Here is an 18,411-nt window from a genome sequence, read left to right as displayed (position 1 = left end):
TAAGTCTCCTCAGATAGAAGCAATTTAACGTTGTTTTAAGCAATTTAACGTTGTTTTTCTCTTTTTGTTTATCATATTTTAATCCTTTAAAATGTGTGACTAATACATGAGTACTTTGTTTATAATATTATGTGCCTTACTTTATAACATTTTTTCTTTCTTTCTTTCTTTCTTTCTTTCTTTCTTACAAAGCTTGTAATCACTTGAGTACAATTTGGGAAGATGCACAGGTTCTATATAAATCAATTAAGAATTTTTTAAAAAGGATCAGTCATCTGAATAGAAAAATCCTTATGTTTAATGGGAGATGGCAACTTCCAGTTTCAAAAGTACTTATTGACATTGGATTCCATTTACATATCATAAAATCTTAAACCATTTTCTCTGCATAGGAATGGACAGGCAGATTTGGAGACTTATTTTCCTAAAGCCGATAATGCCCTTACTTCTGCCAACTCAGTATTGTTATGTTGGAACAACTTTATCTTCATCTTTCAATGGAGAAAAATATGTACTCCTTCATCTTATCAGTTATTCCTAAATCAAGTACATTGGCACACGATTTTCAACCTACTTGGGTCTTACTCTGACCAAAATAACACTGGCAAGAGTGCTATTTCCCTATATCCAAATTTGTGGTAGAGATTGCTAAAGCATTCTTAGAACTGATTCTCACCAATTGTGTGTGTGGTTGTTATAATTATTACAACAGCCCTATAGGGTGTAGAGATGAGGACACAGTGAATCAAAGAAGAAACTTACTCAATGTCATAACAGCTAAAAAGCAGGAGAACCAAGATTCAAATACGGTTCAACTTTTCTTCCAAAATCTCTCCCTTACTCATTGTCTTTTAATTACTGGTACCAGTGGTGAAATGTCATTGCATTCCTGTGACATGTTTGACAATTTATAACAATATAGATGTTTTTGTAGGAATAAAGAAGGTGAGCCAGACTGTGGAAAAGAGGAGATTACAGACAATGATAATGTCAGGCAACAAGGAAAGGAAGAGTGAAGAAGTTCCTAAAGATGGTAATGAATCAATCTTAAGAAATAAAAAATTAAAAGAACATCAACAAAAAGTAGTACAAAAAGATAATTATGTTAGAAGGAATAATAAATTAAAGTAGAAGGAAGCAGTTATATTTCACTAGGAAGAAATGTACTCAGTGTTTAGAAAAGCCATAACAACCTGAAAATACAGGCCTATGTTGAAAATCCATCAACTGTAATTGCTATTGAGTTGTTGTGGTGACACTATAGTATATGTGCAAGTGGTCCAGATTAAAAAAAAATTAGGTCAATCAAAATATTTATACTCTTCCAGAAAAGAACAGTTATGGCATTGCAGAAGACAGCTTTGAGTTGCCTGAATTGCCTACTATTATTGCCTTTGATTTTGATTTTGTCTAGAATCGGGAGGATTACCAATCCAAAATGTACTTTTCTTTTATATCAGAAAAAAACACCTAATTTTTCATGTTCCAGTATAGAAACATAAGTGTCTTAAAATGTCTGCATTTAGTTTTTATCATGAACTTTATTCTTTTGTCTAGCTGTGGGTAAAGAAGATACATCATCATTAACTGAAGTTGTAAAACAAGTTGCAAAACAACAACAATCACAAACATCAGAAATAGAAAGAAACAAAAAAGTTCTGTTTCATTTACAGGTAACTTATTTCATATAATCTTTTAAATGTCTTCAAAATTTAATAGTGACAAAAAATTTTAAAAGAACTTCATATTGGGAATCAATTTTAATTACACTATACTATCAGCCAACAAATATATGAAAAAATGTTCATTATTGCTAGCAATTAGAGAAATTCAAATCCAAACTACTCTAAGATATCATCTCACTCCAGTTAGAATGGCAGCTATTATGAGACAAACAACAATAAGTGTTGGCGAGGATGTAGGGAAAAAGGTATACTCATAAACTGCTGGTGGGGCTGCAAATTGATGTAGCCAATATGGAAATCAGTATGGAAATTTCTTGGAAAATTGGGAATGGAACCACTATTTGATCCAGCCATCCCTCTCCTTGGTCTATACCCAAAGGACTTAAAAACAGCATATTACAGGGACACAGCCACCTCAATGTTTGTAGTAGCGCAATTCACTATAGCTAAACTAGGGCCCACTTTCTATTGAGAATTTTGCTAAACATTTTTCTCAACATTGTCCTTACCCTTGCATTGCTCATGATTTATTTGGGAAGGAGTCCAAGTAAACAAATAATTGCACTCATGGTGGTAGCATCAACAATAGAGGTAGTAGCCCAACATATTTAACACTGAAGAATGAGTGATTGCAAAAGAAGCGATGTTTCAATGTTTGGTTTTAAAAGACAGTTGGAATTCACTGATTGATTGGGTATCTTGGTCAGGTATAAGATTAAGGGAACCTGGGATAAGGAGGATGATATTCCAGATTAACAGAATCTGAGAAATTCACAGAAGCCTGAAACAGCATTGTACATTCATAGAACCCTATGTAGTTTGATAATGGTATAGTATAGAGTATGTTTTGAGAAGAGGTGGAAGGTATATACTATGATTAAAAATTTGGACTTTATTCTAACAGTGATGAGAAACCTTTGGTTTTTAAACAAGAAGCAAATTAAAAATTGCTTTTATATAAAGAGAATTCTTTTTAAAAATATATATAAAGTGCTTGTTATAATTCAACATCCATTCATGACAAAAATGTCTCAGAAAATTAGGATTAGAAGGGAACTTTGTCCATCTTAAAAAAAAAATCCTAAAGTCAACCATATACCTAAGGTTGGAAGACTGAATGTTTTTTTTTTCTTTTGTTATTTTTTTAGAAAAGTATATGACATTTTATTTTCACTTATGGATGTATAGTACACAAATTAAGAAATAAAATCATTACAGGGTTCTGAAATATTGATAGCTTATGACCTAACATACCAATAAGTCCATTCCCTGCAAGCAGCCACATTAGAGGTTCAGACTTGGTCTTTGATGCAGTAGTTTTCACATCATTACCATGAAATGCCCAGTAGCATTTGGATAATAAATTACAGTAGACATGAGCTATGTGTCAATATTCCATCTTTGGAACAAATTATGCTTATTTACATGTTAAGAATAGGTGGCTCTATCTACTTACCCTACTATGAGTTTTAATGACTGATTTTAAGCTACACAGGGTTTTCCAAACTATTATTTCTTTCAGAGCTTCTAAAAGCAACAATTCTTATTAATGTTTGTAAAAGATTATATTGGAAAAGATAATGTTAAAATGAAGGTGCTTTAAGAAACATTTAAGGACAACATAAGGTACTACTATTGGGAAAAAACCTGTACATATTTTCAAGCAAAACACTGAAATATAGTAGCAGTGTTTAATTGAATTGTTTCAAAATAGTAGTAACTACACTACCTTACATACTGTATTATTATTGAAACCTCATAATTACAATTTGAATACACAATCTGACTTACAATTTCAACTATGCACAGCTTCTGAAGCATATTTTTCAGGTTTGTTTTTGCACATGAATTGAAGTTGAAGTTGGTCCTTGATTTGGAGAACTATAACTACCTGGAAGCACTAAATTTTAGACACAGTTATTGATAGCCAACAAAAAAACGTGACAGAGAGAAAAGCAATAGTAACATGCGTGGAAAAGCAGCCGTTGCCCTAAGTGCAATATCAGATCTAGAGAGGCCTCTGGGTCTCAGTGAATAACCCCCAAAGAAACCAAAATATACAAGAGGAAGCAGCTGGCCAGTCAAGGGTATTTCCCACAATGGGACAATCCTTAAAAAGTAGAGGCTTTGGACCTTTAGCATAAGAGAGACACTTTCCATTCTTTGATTCCATGCACACCTGGTAAAAAAGACAGAAGTCTGTCTTGACCCTTCATCACACGTAAACTGCTGGTGCACTGCAGCAGCTCAAGCTGACTGAGGTGGAGGCAGCCAACCAGAAACTGAAGAATCCAGACCCCCATCCTCCTCCTCCTTCCCGTGAAGTCACAGACTATTTCATCAAGCCATCTGATGTAAGTAAGAGACTTACATTTTATAGACATAGTAGAGTTAGCTCATTGTTAAACTTCGAAGAAAAGTCCAAAGGTGTGGAAAAATATGCTTGCTAACGGTGACTGCATCTACAATGACAATAACGAAACAGCTAGAAAAATAATTGTACTGTTTTAAATAATGAAAGAAGCTAATTTTAAAAAATATATTACTAATCTGCAACAGCTGATTAACTTAACAATGAGTATATTCCTTTTCTGTGAGCTGAATTTGGGTTATTTTTCAATTATAATATAGCTTCAAATTATAAATATAACCATCCCAACAGTAAAGAGATCATCAAGGCAGTAACATCAGATCAATTTTACGTCATTACTTCACACAGAGCACAAGAGGTGCTTTTGGATAAAGGCTTTAAAAAGACAGTGACTAACTGTAGTAAAGACTCCAGTTCTACATCATGGAATCTTCCAAGCCAAGCCACTTTCCACAAACACAGATTCAGTCTATCTTTTCTTTCTGGACCAATCTAGCAGTATCAACAAAATCTTTGCCATTGTAAAGAATAATAAAAAATGTTCCAATGCTTGCAACTCCCCAGAAGAGTACATAAGCCAGTGTTTCTGTCCAAGTGTCACCAGCCATAAGCAAACAGATAATGCACATTGAAAAGGCAACAACCATAATAATAGGCAAAGCCTGGAATTTCCAGTCCCTTGGAACACTTAAAGGACTAAGAGATTCTAATTCATCCACTAAATAGTTCCCAAGAAATAAGTCTATGGAATCCTGTCTAAATCCATCAGAAAAGTTGATCTTGTAATATCATTTGAGTGAGTTCCAACCATCCCTTATGAGTACTGAGTTCTCTTCTCAGTTCTGCTAAAGTCAGTCTTCAAGGTACCGGTTCCAGCATATTGTTTGGCACAAGCATTTGCTTTGTCAGCCCAGACATTTTTATAGATCTTCTCAAATTCATCTTGTTCTTCGAGCTTTTGTCCCACGTGCAAAGCACCTGGTCTCTGAAGCTGGGCCTGAAGAGACCGACGAGCTAACAAACTCAGGATCACATTGGTTCTATCCTAGACAATCCATACAATTGCTGGGGAACACACCTTCCTGGTTTGTCACCACTTTGCCGGCAGAGTCTACTAGAAAATAACTTAATTCATCTTGAATTTCTGATACCTGATCCAATAAAATACTTAGTTGATCCCATCTCATACTTTTACATACCTTATGGAAGTCAAAGGCAATGTATCTGATCATTCCACTTCCCAAGGAAGACACCATTGTGCACAATTTGTTCTGTTTCTACAAAGTTAGCTGCATGGCCTTCAGAATCAATTCCTCTTATATAATAATCCACGCCAGCTCTGAAACAACTCCTCCTGGAGATGAGAATCCAATTGAAGTATTTTCCATTGATAGAACATGAGTGCATAGTAATAAAACCATGTGACACTGGAAGAGCAAAATGATGAACCTCAGGCTGAGCAGACAGTTCTCTTAGAAGATGACCATTCCATACAAATCGCTGATCTGCCTGTTCCAAGAGACTCATTTCTTGCAATTCTGGACTAGTGTTGGACAACTGCTGCAAAGTATGGGTCAAATCATATGTTGTTGAAAAGTAAAACCCATCCACACTCAAGACATGGTTTAGCATCATTTTTATTATTTTATTATTTATCATTTTTATTATCTTGTAACTGAATATCAGTTAAGTGCAACATTATCTTCTTATAAGAAAGGACATCAAAATCTGTTGCTTTCCAGATTACATGATTAAAAAATTCACCTATTTTTGTATTTTTGGTAATGATGATAAGATAATTACCTGCCACCAGATGGATTGTGCCCAGTATACGAAATATTGGTCTTGTGACAGCTGAAGGAGGAACATCTTTCTTGGCTATAAGGGTGACCTCTGTGGACACAGGGTCAATGGTAAGTATGTCATCTGCTTCATTATCACAAGCTTCCACATAAAATTTTTCAGGTATAATTTGCAGCTTCAGCCGCTCGTAAGTCATCGCCGCCATCCTACACCACCACTTCTTCTTCTCTGCCTCGCTGGCCTGCCCTGAGCCTCACCACCACCTCTGCTAATGCCTACCTGTCACCCTGGTACCCTAGCAACTGTGCCCGCCTCACCCCATCCCTTTGCCACCCCACGGAAAGAACTGAATATTTTTTTCTTCACATGAGTAGGAATGCAAGGATATCTGCCCTTTTTTCTATTCAGGAAGTTACTGGGAGTTGGAGCCAGTACAAACATGTAAGAAAAAGAAACAAAAGGTATCCAGATGAGAAAGGAAGAATGAAACTTTCTATTCACAGGTAGCATGATTATTTTCAGAAAATCCCAAATAATCTACAAGAAAGCTCTTAGTACTAAAACGTAAGTTTAGGATAAAAGATTGATATACAAAAACGAACATTGATATACAAAACAAAACACTGTATTTCTATATATTGGCAGAAACATATAGAATTCTATAATTTTCAGAAATTCTATAATTCTATAATTTTCAGAAATTAAAAATTTTGAAGCAATATCACTTACAAAAGTACCAAAACTATGCAATACTTAGGGATCATTTTGATATAAGGCTTATCAAATCTATATGTTGAAAATGTAAAATGATGATGAGAAAAATTAAACAACACTTAAATAAATGGAGACAGTATGTTGAAAATCAGCAACCACTGCGTTATGATGTCAGTTCTCCCAGGTTTACTTATAGATTAAAAGCAGTACTAGTAAAAATCCCAGAAGGTTTTGTTGTTGTTGTTTGCTTCCTTTTTGCCGCAGTCTGGCTGGGCACAATTCAAAAGCCACTTATCAAACAGAAACAAACTTTATTTTTAGAACACACACACTGTACCGCAGAGCTCTTCAGGAATTCCCTCAGAGCCCAACTGCCACCACCCGCTTCCCACAAGCCTCTCAACCCCCACACTTCTCCTGCACTTGAGGCCGATTGGCTGGGTCGCATGGGCAGAGCCAAAAGAGGCCCCCAATGAGCAGCTCTGTGGTCTGAAAGGGCAAGGAAACAGCCCAATGAGCATCACTGCAGAGGAGCCAATCAGCTGGCAGCTGGAAGTATGCTGGGGCTGCTGTGAGCCAATCATCAGCTGGCAGCTGGAAGTTTGCTGGGGCCCCTTCACCTGTGGCTCTCAATACTTTTTGAGTAATTGACAGACTGATTTCTACAAGTTGTATGGAAATACAAAAGAGGACCTAGAACAGCTGAAATAATTTTGAAGAACAATGTTGGAAGTCTTATACTACTTTGGATATTTTCCAACACCAACAAACAATTTTCTGATTCTCACAATGCCAACTTCATATTGAATAGTTCAATTAAATTCTGATATTATTTGAGGTTAGCATCAGATCTCACAAGTTAAAGGAATCATCCCCACAAGGCTTCCCGATTTCCAATGTCAATGATAATTCCCAGACCACTCATACTTCTGACCAACTGACTATAAATCAGGGGTATTTTAGTCAGTTTTTTTTTATCACTATCATAAATACTTGAGAAAAATAACTTAGAATAGGAAACCTTTGTTTTGGCTCATGGTTTTAGAGGATTCAGTCCATGGTCAGCTGGCTCCAAGGCAGGAATGTCATGGAACAAAGTGTGGCAGAGGAAAGGTACTTATCCCATGGCAGTCAGAAAGCACAGAGAAAAGTAGGCTCCTAGGATGGATAGTCCCCAGAGCGTGCCCCAGTGATCTATATCCTTCCAAATGCCTCATCTTCCTTTAGTTCCTGCCACTTCCCAGTAGTCCATGCAGCTGTCTGTGGATTATTCCCCTGATGACATCAGAGCCCTCACCATCAATAATTTTCCAAAAGCCCACCTCTGAACCTTGCTGTACTGAGGACCAAGCCTTCAAGAAATGAGACTTCAGGGAAAATACCAGATCCAGACCACAAAGAGGGTTTCTCATGTCTACCCCCCATCCATACTCAAGGCTTAATAATTTGCTAGAGTGAATCACAGAACTCAGGAAAGCACTTTACTTACTATTACTAGTTTATTATAAAAGATACAATTCAGGAACAGCCAAACAGAGAAGATGCACAGGACAAGGTGCTGGGAAGGGACTTGCATAGAGCTGCCATATGGAGCACACCACCTTCCCAGAACCTGGATGTGTTCACCAACCTGGAAGGTCTCCAAAATTCATCATGAAAATTTTTTTATGGAGGTTGCATCATGTAAGTTGACTGATTATTAGCCTCTCTCCTCTCCCAAGAGGTGGGGGCAGTGTAGATAAGGACTTTAATCAAGTCTTAGCCTTTCTGATAGCCAGTCCCCATTCTGAAGCTCTCTAGAAGTCCATTGAGAGTTACCTCATTCCAAAACAAACAAAAAACCCCCAAGTTTTTAAAAAATTAGATAGTAGAAGAACACTTGAAAATCTTCATGCCAGGAAAATTCCTTGGAAGGAAAATTCCTAGGAAGAAAGGAAGATAGGTAGGAAGGAAAAGGGGAGAAAATGTTTGGGGTAATGGATATGTTTACTATCTTAATTGTTGTGATGACTTTATGAACATAATAATATTAAAACTCATCAAATTGCAGCTTCAGTATGTGTAGTTTCTTTCATTCTACTTTGCCTCAAAAAGCTAGAGCAAAGGAGCATACAAGACTGAGAAAAGAGAGAAGAGAAAGATAAAAGAGGAGGAGGAGGAGGATGAAAAACAAGAGGCTGATTAAGAGGAAGAAGAAGAGGAAGGAGTAGTGGTAGTAATTTAAAGTTGGAAATGTATTGAAGGAAAAAGATATTAAAGCTAGTAATAAAATTTAACAGCCTGTTACATTCGATTAGAAAAGAGAGGAGATGATAACCAAAGTAGTGTTCATCTCCTCTCCCTGTATTAATAAATAGAGTTGATATCCTAATGTAACTGACAGAACACTTGTCTCTTTCCTGACCATGTGCATCACTCACTTAATAAACACTGAGTACTTACTTTGTGCTAGTACTATCGTAAGCATTGGGAACATGGTGATAAGGACAGAAAAGATTCCTGCAGCCATAGAGTTACTTTACAGTTAGGGGAGGCAAAAATTAAAGAAGTTTTCTTAAAAAATAATAAAATAATGGATAATTTTAGACACTGATGGGTTCCAAAAAATATAAAGGAGGGCAATGTATAGAGAGCAAATGTGGGAGGGGAAAGGGGGTTAAATTATATTTTGAATCTGAGAAGCCTATTTGGAGGAATAGTAATAAAGCTGAATTGTGACAAGACCCAGCAGTGTTAGAGAATTTTTTTTATGTCATGCTGGGGATTGAACCCAGGGTCTCATGATTGCCAGGCAAGTGCTCTACCACTGAGCTGTATCTCAAGCCCAGGATTGAGAATATAAGGTAGATGGAAAAATAAACAATTACAAATGCTCTTGGGAAGGAATTAGACCTATTTAATAAACAGAAAGGAGGCTAGAAGAAGGGAGAATTATAGATGAGAAAGATAGCAAAGTCGATAGGTACTAGAGCATATAAAGCCATGTAAGCCACTTTGGTGAATTTGAATTTTATTATTAATGCAATGGGACACCACTGGAGATTCTTGAGCATGGAAGTAGCATGACATGATAAATGTCTTTCAAAGATCCTTCTTCCTGATAAATGGAGCCTAAGAGAAGGACAAGAATGAAAATAGGAAGATGATTAGAAATTAGGCCACACCACAAAGATTGGTCAGAAGTAAATGTGGGGATTTATGTTAGAGAACCAATTCTCACATTTTGGTGGGAAGTAGGATGTGGGATAAGGGAAATGGAAAAGTTAAGAATAACTTTATGGCTTTAGATTATCCAGGTGGAAAATGGTGTAGTTTGTTGGAATCAGAAGAAGTAAGGAGGAACATGTTTGGTGTGTGGTGCAGTTTGTACATAAGGTGTCGCCTAAAAGCTCCTGTGTTAGTGCAGGAATGTTCTGATGTGCAATGATTGGATTGTGAGAGCTTTAACCTTCTAATCAGTCCATCCTAGTGTGAATGTACTGGATGGTAACTGTAGGCAGCTGGGGTTTGGCTGAAGGAAGTAGGTCACTGGGGAAGTGCCCTGGAAGGGTTCATCTTCCCTGTGACTTCCTTCCTACTTTTCTCTGTCTACTTCCTTGTCTCCATGTCTTCCACCACTCCCTTCAACTATGTTGTGCTGCCTCACTTGGACCCAGAGGAATGGACTGGACCTCTGAGACGATGAGCCAATATAAACTTTTCTTCCTCTCCATCGTTCCTGTTGGGTATTTTGGTCACAGCAATGAAAGGCAAACAGTGTGTAACTTAAATATTTTCTGAATATATCTAACTGAGGTGTCTATTAGACACCCAAACCGAAATGTCAAGTGGGCATTTGAAATATTAGCACTGAAGACAAAAATTGAGTTTCACCAGCATATTGTACTTTTCAATGTACTTATCTTTTTGGTCTCTGTCAGAAAAAGGATTGAAGGCCTTTGTCTTTTTAATACAATACCTTCCTCCAAACATTAAAACTTTATTTAAAGAGAATGACCATATAGATAGAAAAAAGGAATGGAGATAGCCAGCAATTATTTTGGTGGGAGGATTTATAGAATTTGATGTATAGTTGTTTTTTTTTTTTTTAAAAAGCCATACTGTTAAGTACTTTGGGGAATATAGAGTTATGTTAATTTGCATTTTTGTTCCCAATTTTTCATCCCTTTCTATATTGACACCCTTTCCCATATCATTATAATGTTCTCACATCATGGGTAGACATACTTCCACTACTTGACTCTTGAGTTTGATCATGTGACTGGCTGGGGCATTAGCAGATATGATTCCAGCAAAAGCTTTTTAAAAGCTCTTAAATAGTTGAGCTTTGGCTTTTCTGTATCTGCTATCATCATGAGAAGGACATGCCTGGGCTGACCCGCTGGAGGACAGGAGACAGATAAAGTAGTAGCAAGACACCCCTGCCAGCTCAGTTCAAAGCCAACCTAAATTGTCTTACAACCAGCCAAACCACAGACATTTTTTTTCTTTGGTAAATACATAAATACTTAAATTTCAGATGTATCTGTATGTTTAAAAGACATAGTACTTAGTACATAGTATCTGTATACTAATGTAGGAGAGAAACAAAAAAATTACAAACTGCCTGACTAGAGTTCAAAATTCAAAACCAGTATTTGACACTTACTGGTGAAATGATGAATTATCTTTGTTATTCAACATCTCAGAACCTCAGTTTCATTATCATACAGAGGGAATAACAATGGCAACTGATGAGGGCACTCACCCATACCATTCCTTCTCATTTCTTAGTTTTACTTGGGAAACTGGATACAAAACTCTGTGGTTAATTCATATTTTCCTTTTTAAAAAATTCCAAGAGAAGAAACTAAATGAATATGTTTCCTGAGTAAGGGGACTTAAAATTTCTGCCTAAAAGCAATTTTGAAAATAAGCCGCCCCAGGGCAGGGATGTGACTCCAGTGAGCACTTGCAAGGCCCTGGATTTGATTCTCAGGTACAGATACACACACACACACACACACACACACACACACACACAGGTGTTTGAGATGTGATTAGAAACACCTAGCCAAGCTAGCCAATCCCCACTTCTCCCAGTCATATGAATCACCTAGCCAACCCCTTCTTTTCCCAGTCATGTCAGTCATGAACACGTATTTATTGTTGTATCACTGAGGTTTTGTGGTTCTGGCAATAGATAATTGATACAAGGGGAAATAGGCTAGGAAGGGAGGAAAAATTAGTCTTTTGGGGACATGAGTTTGCCATGGCCAAGGGCATCTGGCTATGGAATTCAAAAGTCACTTTTATTCTCCGTATCATCAGTAGATGCATAGCTGAAAATTATAAGTATGGGCAAGGTAACCCAAGGGTTATGTAGAGAGGGAGAAGAGGGAATGATGAATTACTGAACTCTGAGGAAGACCTGTGTTTGAAGAAATCACTGAGGTTAAGAAGGAATGCTCAGAGATAGCTAAGGAGAATGAGGAAGAGTGGTGCTAGAAAAACTCCTTTTAAGGAGGCACCAGTTAGCTATGCCCAATGCCCTAGAGAGATAAAATAGATATTGTAGATATCTTAATACTCATTTTACAAGTGAAGAAAGGGAGGTGGGATGGGTAATTAAATTTGTTATGCATGATCACACAAAATAGTGAACAGCAGTAAGGGCTGCTGGAACCTAGGTCTAGGTCTTTTATTTTATTTTATTTTTTAGTGCTGATGGACCTTTATTTTATCATTTATTTATATGCAGTGCTGAGAATTGAACCCAGTGCCTCACACATGAGAGGCAAGTGCTCTACCACTGACCACGATCCCAGCGGGTCTTTTAATTCTTGAGTCAGGGTTTTATCATTTTTATTATATTGTCTTCCTTGACACCCATAAATATATTATTAAAATATATTATTAAATGGTTTTAATATTTTTATACATAAAATATCAAAACAAAATGATGAAATTTAACATTTAGAATTAGATGATCATTAAAAAGCAAGAAATATATAATTCTGGGAAATTTCTGAGAAAGTAATTGTTACATTATTGCATATTTCCTTCTATTATGCATCAGTTCTTTTCTGTATCTGATTAATGTATTTATTTATGTTAAGTGATTTTCCTATATGCATTATGGATCAAAACAATTTTCCTCTCATGCGGAGTACCATGAATTAATAATGATAATGTTGAAATATATTACAGAATGAACTTCATGAGCTTGAAAAGCAAATAGCAGCCATCTCTGCAGAAACTAAAGAAACAGAGAGGCAAATTTATCAGAAGGATGCTGCCATAGAGAATTCCAGACTTCAATGTGGAAGCCTGGAATCTCAAATCAAGTCCTTATATACAGAGAATGTGAAGCTTAAGTTTGATATCGAAATGGCCCAAGAAGATTTTGAGGAACGCATGATAAAATATAAGACTTACTATGCAAAAATAAAAGCACATAAAGACAGTTTGGGGGAGATAGAAAGCCAATGGTCATTTATGATTGAACTCTGTGAAAAACGAGATCTAGTAAAAAAACTAAAGACAATGAAAGAGGAACTTATACAAGATCTCCAAAATCCAGAAGGGAACCAAATGACACAAGTACAGGTTTGAATTGTTACTTATCAAAACTTTTTCTTTCATTCTAGTATGTATTAAATAGTACATTCATCATTAAGTTAATAAAATGCTATTTTATTACATTCAGAAACTATTTTCACAATTTTTAAGAACTTGGATAAGTGCATGAATTTAGATAACAACTACCTCAAATGTGCAAATGCATAAAGGAAATATTTACAAATACATTGTGGATTTCTAAAAAATATATAGTTAAACAAAATCACAGTGAACAGTTAATCCATGTGTTACAGAAAGTATATATTCAGAGAAAGGTTGAGGCTCTAGCTTCTATGCCAATGCATCCAGACCAATTCCAACCAATTTAGTATGCTGTTATGGAAAGAGTCTGAATTAAGAATTGCACTTTAAACATCTTTTTATTTCTCTTACTATTCTTTGAAGTCAATAATAAGTACAAATTTAAAATACCATTTTTTTTGCTATTGAATTAAGTATCCTTTGCATTGTTGTCAGGCAAATGCCATCATAAATACCACTTTCCTTTGTCTTAATTTGTTTTTACTTCTGAGTTTTCAAAGTAAGGTAGCTTTGTTTGAATAATAGTTATTTATCCAGTATACCTATAGAAGTCATAATCTAATCCTATGTATCAAAATTAAAATTTAATTTATCTACTTTTCTTAAAATATGGCCACACTGAATGTTGCAGGTTTATATGAACCATGCCTTTCTGACTTGTATATTTTAAATTTAATAACTATACAGGAAGACACTTCAAAGCTAAAGAATGAAATTATAACTGTAAAAGAATCTATCATTGAAAAAACTTGTTTTCTTGAGGAAGAAAAAAGGAGACATGAAAAATTAACAAAAGAAATAGAGGTAAGTGTTAATTATTGAGATTTCAATGTTTTGTAAGATCAGGTTTTAAGCATATGCTACATTCATGTTTCCATAGTTTACTCTCAATTATCAAAACACCTAGAGAACAAAAAATTTTAAAATTCACTAAATAAATGCATATTATTAATAGATAGACTCCTCACTCAAAGATGTTCAAATATGTTCAAGCAAAGGAATTACTACTATTTAAATATGGCCTAGAATTCTTTCAGGTTTCATTGCACCCACAGCTTGATATCTGCTTAATGGCAAGACAGCAGAGGCTATAGTCATAGAAGATGACAATTCCTAGACACCAGATACTCCTAGAAATAAAGTGAAAGACAATGGGAATCGTCCTCATTCTAAATCTCTCTGATTACATAGTTGTAATTCTCAAGAGCCAAGTTTTTTAAAAAGCAATATGTAAAACCAAAAATGAGACAAAATTCTCATCAAAAACCTGCAGACTTTTACAGTGAATTATTATTTACATGAATGGAGACAAATATGGTAAAGAATACGCTTTTAATAGTAAAAATGCATTCCACTATGACAGCATTAATATGAAAACTAAGAAGATACCTATTTTCACTTGATTATGACTAATCTGACACAATATAAAAAGCATCTGAAGTATTAAAGATAAAATACTCACCTTTTCATGTTCTCTATAAAGAGATACCATGGAAGTACACCATAACAATAGAGAAGACAAGACTCAACTCTTAAATTTTTTTTGAAGCTGGTAAGGTGTAGAACACCTGAAGTTTTAAACACTATTTGTGTCTGTATACATTGTTAAAAGCATTTTGGAGAGGAATTTGAGATTATGTAGTACTTTTCTTATGCAGACATGTTTTATCAAGGCACAATTGTCATAAGTCCATAAATTGTAAATGTTTGATTTTTTTATTTTTATGTGTTCTTTTTAGTTACACATGACAGTAGAATCCACTTTGATATATTTAGACAAGCATGGAATATATCTTATTCTAATTAGGATCCCGGACTTGTGCATGTATAGGATGATGAGATTCACTATGGTATGTCCATATCTGTACATAGGAAAGTTACATCAGATTCATTCCAGTGTCTTTTCCATTCCCATCTCTTTTTCCCTTCACTTCATTCCCGTTTGTCTAAAGCAATGAACTTCTTTCTTCCCCATCCCATTATTGTGGGTTAGCATCCACATATCAGAGAGAACATTCAACCTTAGGTTTTTGGGGATTGGCTTATTTCACTTAGCATGATAGTCTCCAGATCCATTAATTTACTGGCAAATGTCATAAAGTAATTCTTCTTTATAGCTGATTAACATTCCATTGTGTATATATACCACAATTTCTTTATCTATTCATATGCTAATGGGCATCGAGGTTGTTTCCATAGCTTAAGTATAGTGAAATGTGCTACTATAAACATTGATGTAACTTAGTCACTTTAGTAGGCCAATTTTAACACCTTTGGTTAAAAATTGGATAGTGAACTAACTAGATCAAATAGTGGTTTCATTCCTAGTTTTTTGAGGACTCTTGGTACTGTTCAGAATGGTTGCACTAATTGTAGTCTCACCAACAATGTATGAGTGTAGCCTTTTCCCCACATCCCACCAACATTTATTGTTACTTGTATTCTTCATAATTATCATTCTGGTTGGAGTGATGTGAAATCTCAGTGTAGTATTTGCTTGTTTGTTTGTTTGTTTTTGAATTTCAAAGTGTATTTTGACATTTATTTTCTATTTGATTTATAGACGTTGAACATTTTTTCATATATTTTTTAACTATTCATATTTCTTCTTTTGAGAAGTATCTTTTTAGTTCCTTTGACCACTTACTGATTGTGTTATTTGGGTGTTTTTGGTTTTGGTTTTGGTGTTAAGATTTTTTAGTTCTTTGTAGATCCTTATGTGAGGTGCCGGTGGCAAAGATTTTTCTCCCATTCTGTAGGTTCTCTCTTCACACTCTTGGTTGTTTCTTTTGCTGTGAAGAAAATTTTTTGTTAATGTTCTGTAATTTTCATTATATAGATCTTTCACCTCTTTCATTAAGTTGATTCCCAAGGTTTGTTTGTTTGTTTGAGGCTATTGAGAATGGGGTAGTTTTCCTCACTTCCCTTTCTGAGGATTTGTCACTGATATACAGAAATGCCTTTGATTTATTAGTGTTGATTTTATATTCTGCTATTTTGCTGAATTCATTTACTAGTTCTAGAAGTTTTCTGGTGGAACTTTTAGGATGTTCCAGATATAGAATCATATCATCAGCAAATAGTACCAATTTGAGTTCTTCTTTTCCTATATGTATCACTTTAATTTCTTTCATCTGTCTAATGGCTCTGGCCAGTGTTTCAAGAACTATGTTAAATAGAAGTGGTGAAAGAGGGCATCCCTGTCTTGTCCAGGCATTTGCAGGTAAATGGATGGAGTTACAGAAGATAATGCTAAGTGAAGTTAGCCAATCCCAAAAAAACAAATGCTGAATGTTTTCTTTGATATAAGGAAGCTGATTCATAGTGGGATAAGGAGAGGGAGCTTGGGAAGAATATAAGAACTCTAGATTGGGCAGAGGGTTAGGAGGGGAAGGGAGAGGGCATGGGATAATTGGATGTGATGCTCATTATAATAATTGGATGTGATGCTCATTATTATCCAAAGTACATGTATGAAGACACGAATTGGTGTGAGTACACTATGTATACAACCAGAAAAATTGAGCTCTATATGTGTAATAAAATTGTAATGCATTCCGCTGTTGTATATAAATATAAATAAATAAATAAATAAATAAATAAAATTTAAAAAGAAACTTTTTCATGTGATACCAACCCATTTATTGATTTTTTATTTTACTTCTTGTGCTTTAAGAGCCTTATTAAGGAAGTTGATTCCTAAGATGACATGTTGGAGTGTTGGGCCTACATTTTCTTCTAGTAGTTCTGGTTTAATACCTAGGTCTTGATCCACTTTGAGTTTTTTGTGCCGGGTAAAGATAGGGATTAAATTTTATTTTGCTACATATGGATTTCCAGTTTGTTTGAGTTGATTTTCATTTTGATTAATGTAAACATGCATCTGTGTTACCATCATCTAGATCAAGACATAGAACTTTCCCACCATGTCCAGAAAGTTGTTTTGTGCCCCTTTCATAGGCAAACTGCAATTTCATCAGCTGAGTTTTGAAAAGAGATTTACTGAGAAATAACTCATGTTCTATTCACCATTCAAATTATTTAATTCAGTGGCTCTTAGTATATCTATGGATTTATGCAACCATCATCCAAATTAATTTTAAGAATTTTCTTCACCTCAAAAGAAACCCATTACTTTCACTGTGACTTCTCCATCTTTCCCTGTTTTATCCCTAATTTTGTTCCACCCTGCTTTTTCTGCTTTCCTGATCTCCTAAGATTCTGTCTTTTATCATTTCCTTTCTTGCTAGAAAACTTCTTAATTCATTATCCTAGGGTAGGTCTGCCAGTGACAAATTCTTTTATTTTATTTATTTAGAGTAGGCAAAAGATCTTTCATGGCTGTTGTGTTCTTCTCAAGCCCTGTTGATGTGTGCTGTTCTCTTCACAGGTGCAACATAAGAGGTATTATGCAATTCTTAAGCGTTTACATTGTCAGGTGAACAAGCTTCAATCAAATAGAAGACAATGGCAATGGAACATTCAACAGCTGGAAAAAACTGCAGCTGAACTAAGAAAATGTGTTGGAATGAAAGAGTGACATTGCCATCGGGCAATGTGGAACACAGATCATGACAACAAAACTTTGGGGACAGAATTTTAAGAAAACCCTTTGGTTACTTAACAACCAGCTTCTACTGGCAAAGGCCTGTCTAAATGACAGATGCGTTTTCTCTTTTTTGAATCAGTTATCTGTTGGTTAAAGTACCTCCCAACCTTACAACGGATGGCACTAGATAGACAAAAGCAATGCTTACAAGAAAACAGTGGAAGGACCTTTGTGAATATTTCAAATGTGAATACTATATTATGCTTACATCTTTTTAAATACATTTATTTTATGTATTTTTGTGTAGTGCTGAGGATCGAACCCAGGGCCTCACGTGTGCTAGGCGAGTGCTCTACCGCCGAGCCACAGCCCTGACCCCCATTATGCTTACATTTTAACAATGTTGTATTCATTACCCTACAAAGTAAAAAATTAGAAGAAGAGAAACAATCGGATTTTCAGTAATTTAAATTGGGTTGTTTTCAAAGTTTTTATTAGATCATGCTTTTTACGACTGCCTTCATAGTAGCCCACAAATATTATTATTCACAATAATGTTGTTATATATTTAATGTTCCAGATATTTCACTCAGATTTCTCTTTTATCCAGAAGGTAACAATCATTTTTTTCTTTCTTATTAAATAAC

At 35.3% G+C, this 18,411-nt stretch overlaps 1 protein-coding gene and 2 pseudogenes across 2 annotated transcripts; 1 reads left to right on the top strand and 2 right to left on the bottom strand.

The window, feature by feature from the left end:
• Positions 1-987: 987 nt before the first annotated feature.
• LOC114087475 (coiled-coil domain-containing protein 122) lies at positions 988-17,755 on the top strand. Of its 2 annotated transcripts, none has more exons than XM_027928972.2 (5): positions 988-1,033; positions 1,570-1,673; positions 12,763-13,161; positions 13,903-14,019; positions 17,606-17,755. In XM_027928972.2, the coding sequence occupies exons 1-5, from the start codon at positions 988-990 to the stop codon at positions 17,753-17,755; spliced, it is 816 nt and encodes a 271-aa protein (XP_027784773.2). The 2 variants fall into 2 exon arrangements, with proteins under 2 accessions (XP_027784773.2, XP_027784771.2); XM_027928970.2 differs by having other exon boundaries at positions 1,558-1,673.
• Positions 4,521-5,312, bottom strand: LOC114087476 (phosphatidylinositol-3-phosphatase SAC1 pseudogene; annotated as a pseudogene).
• On the bottom strand, positions 5,317-6,064 carry LOC139705380 (phosphatidylinositol-3-phosphatase SAC1-like; annotated as a pseudogene).
• Positions 17,756-18,411: the final 656 nt, after the last annotated feature.

Source organism: Marmota flaviventris, chromosome 4, assembly GCF_047511675.1.
Source record: "Marmota flaviventris isolate mMarFla1 chromosome 4, mMarFla1.hap1, whole genome shotgun sequence".
Lineage (NCBI taxonomy): Eukaryota > Metazoa > Chordata > Mammalia > Rodentia > Sciuridae > Marmota > Marmota flaviventris.
This window is presented reverse-complemented; position numbering and strand designations above follow the sequence as displayed.

Excerpts from the sequence above, each read along its gene's own strand:
- LOC114087475 (XM_027928970.2), top strand. The coding sequence starts at position 988 with ATGTCAGGCAACAAGGAAAGGAAGAGTGAAGAAGTTCCTAAAGATG. Across the intron at positions 1,674-12,762 it reads AAGTTCTGTTTCATTTACAG|AATGAACTTCATGAGCTTGA; the intron begins GTAACTTATTTC and ends AATATATTACAG. Across the intron at positions 13,162-13,902 it reads ACCAAATGACACAAGTACAG|GAAGACACTTCAAAGCTAAA; the intron begins GTTTGAATTGTT and ends ATAACTATACAG.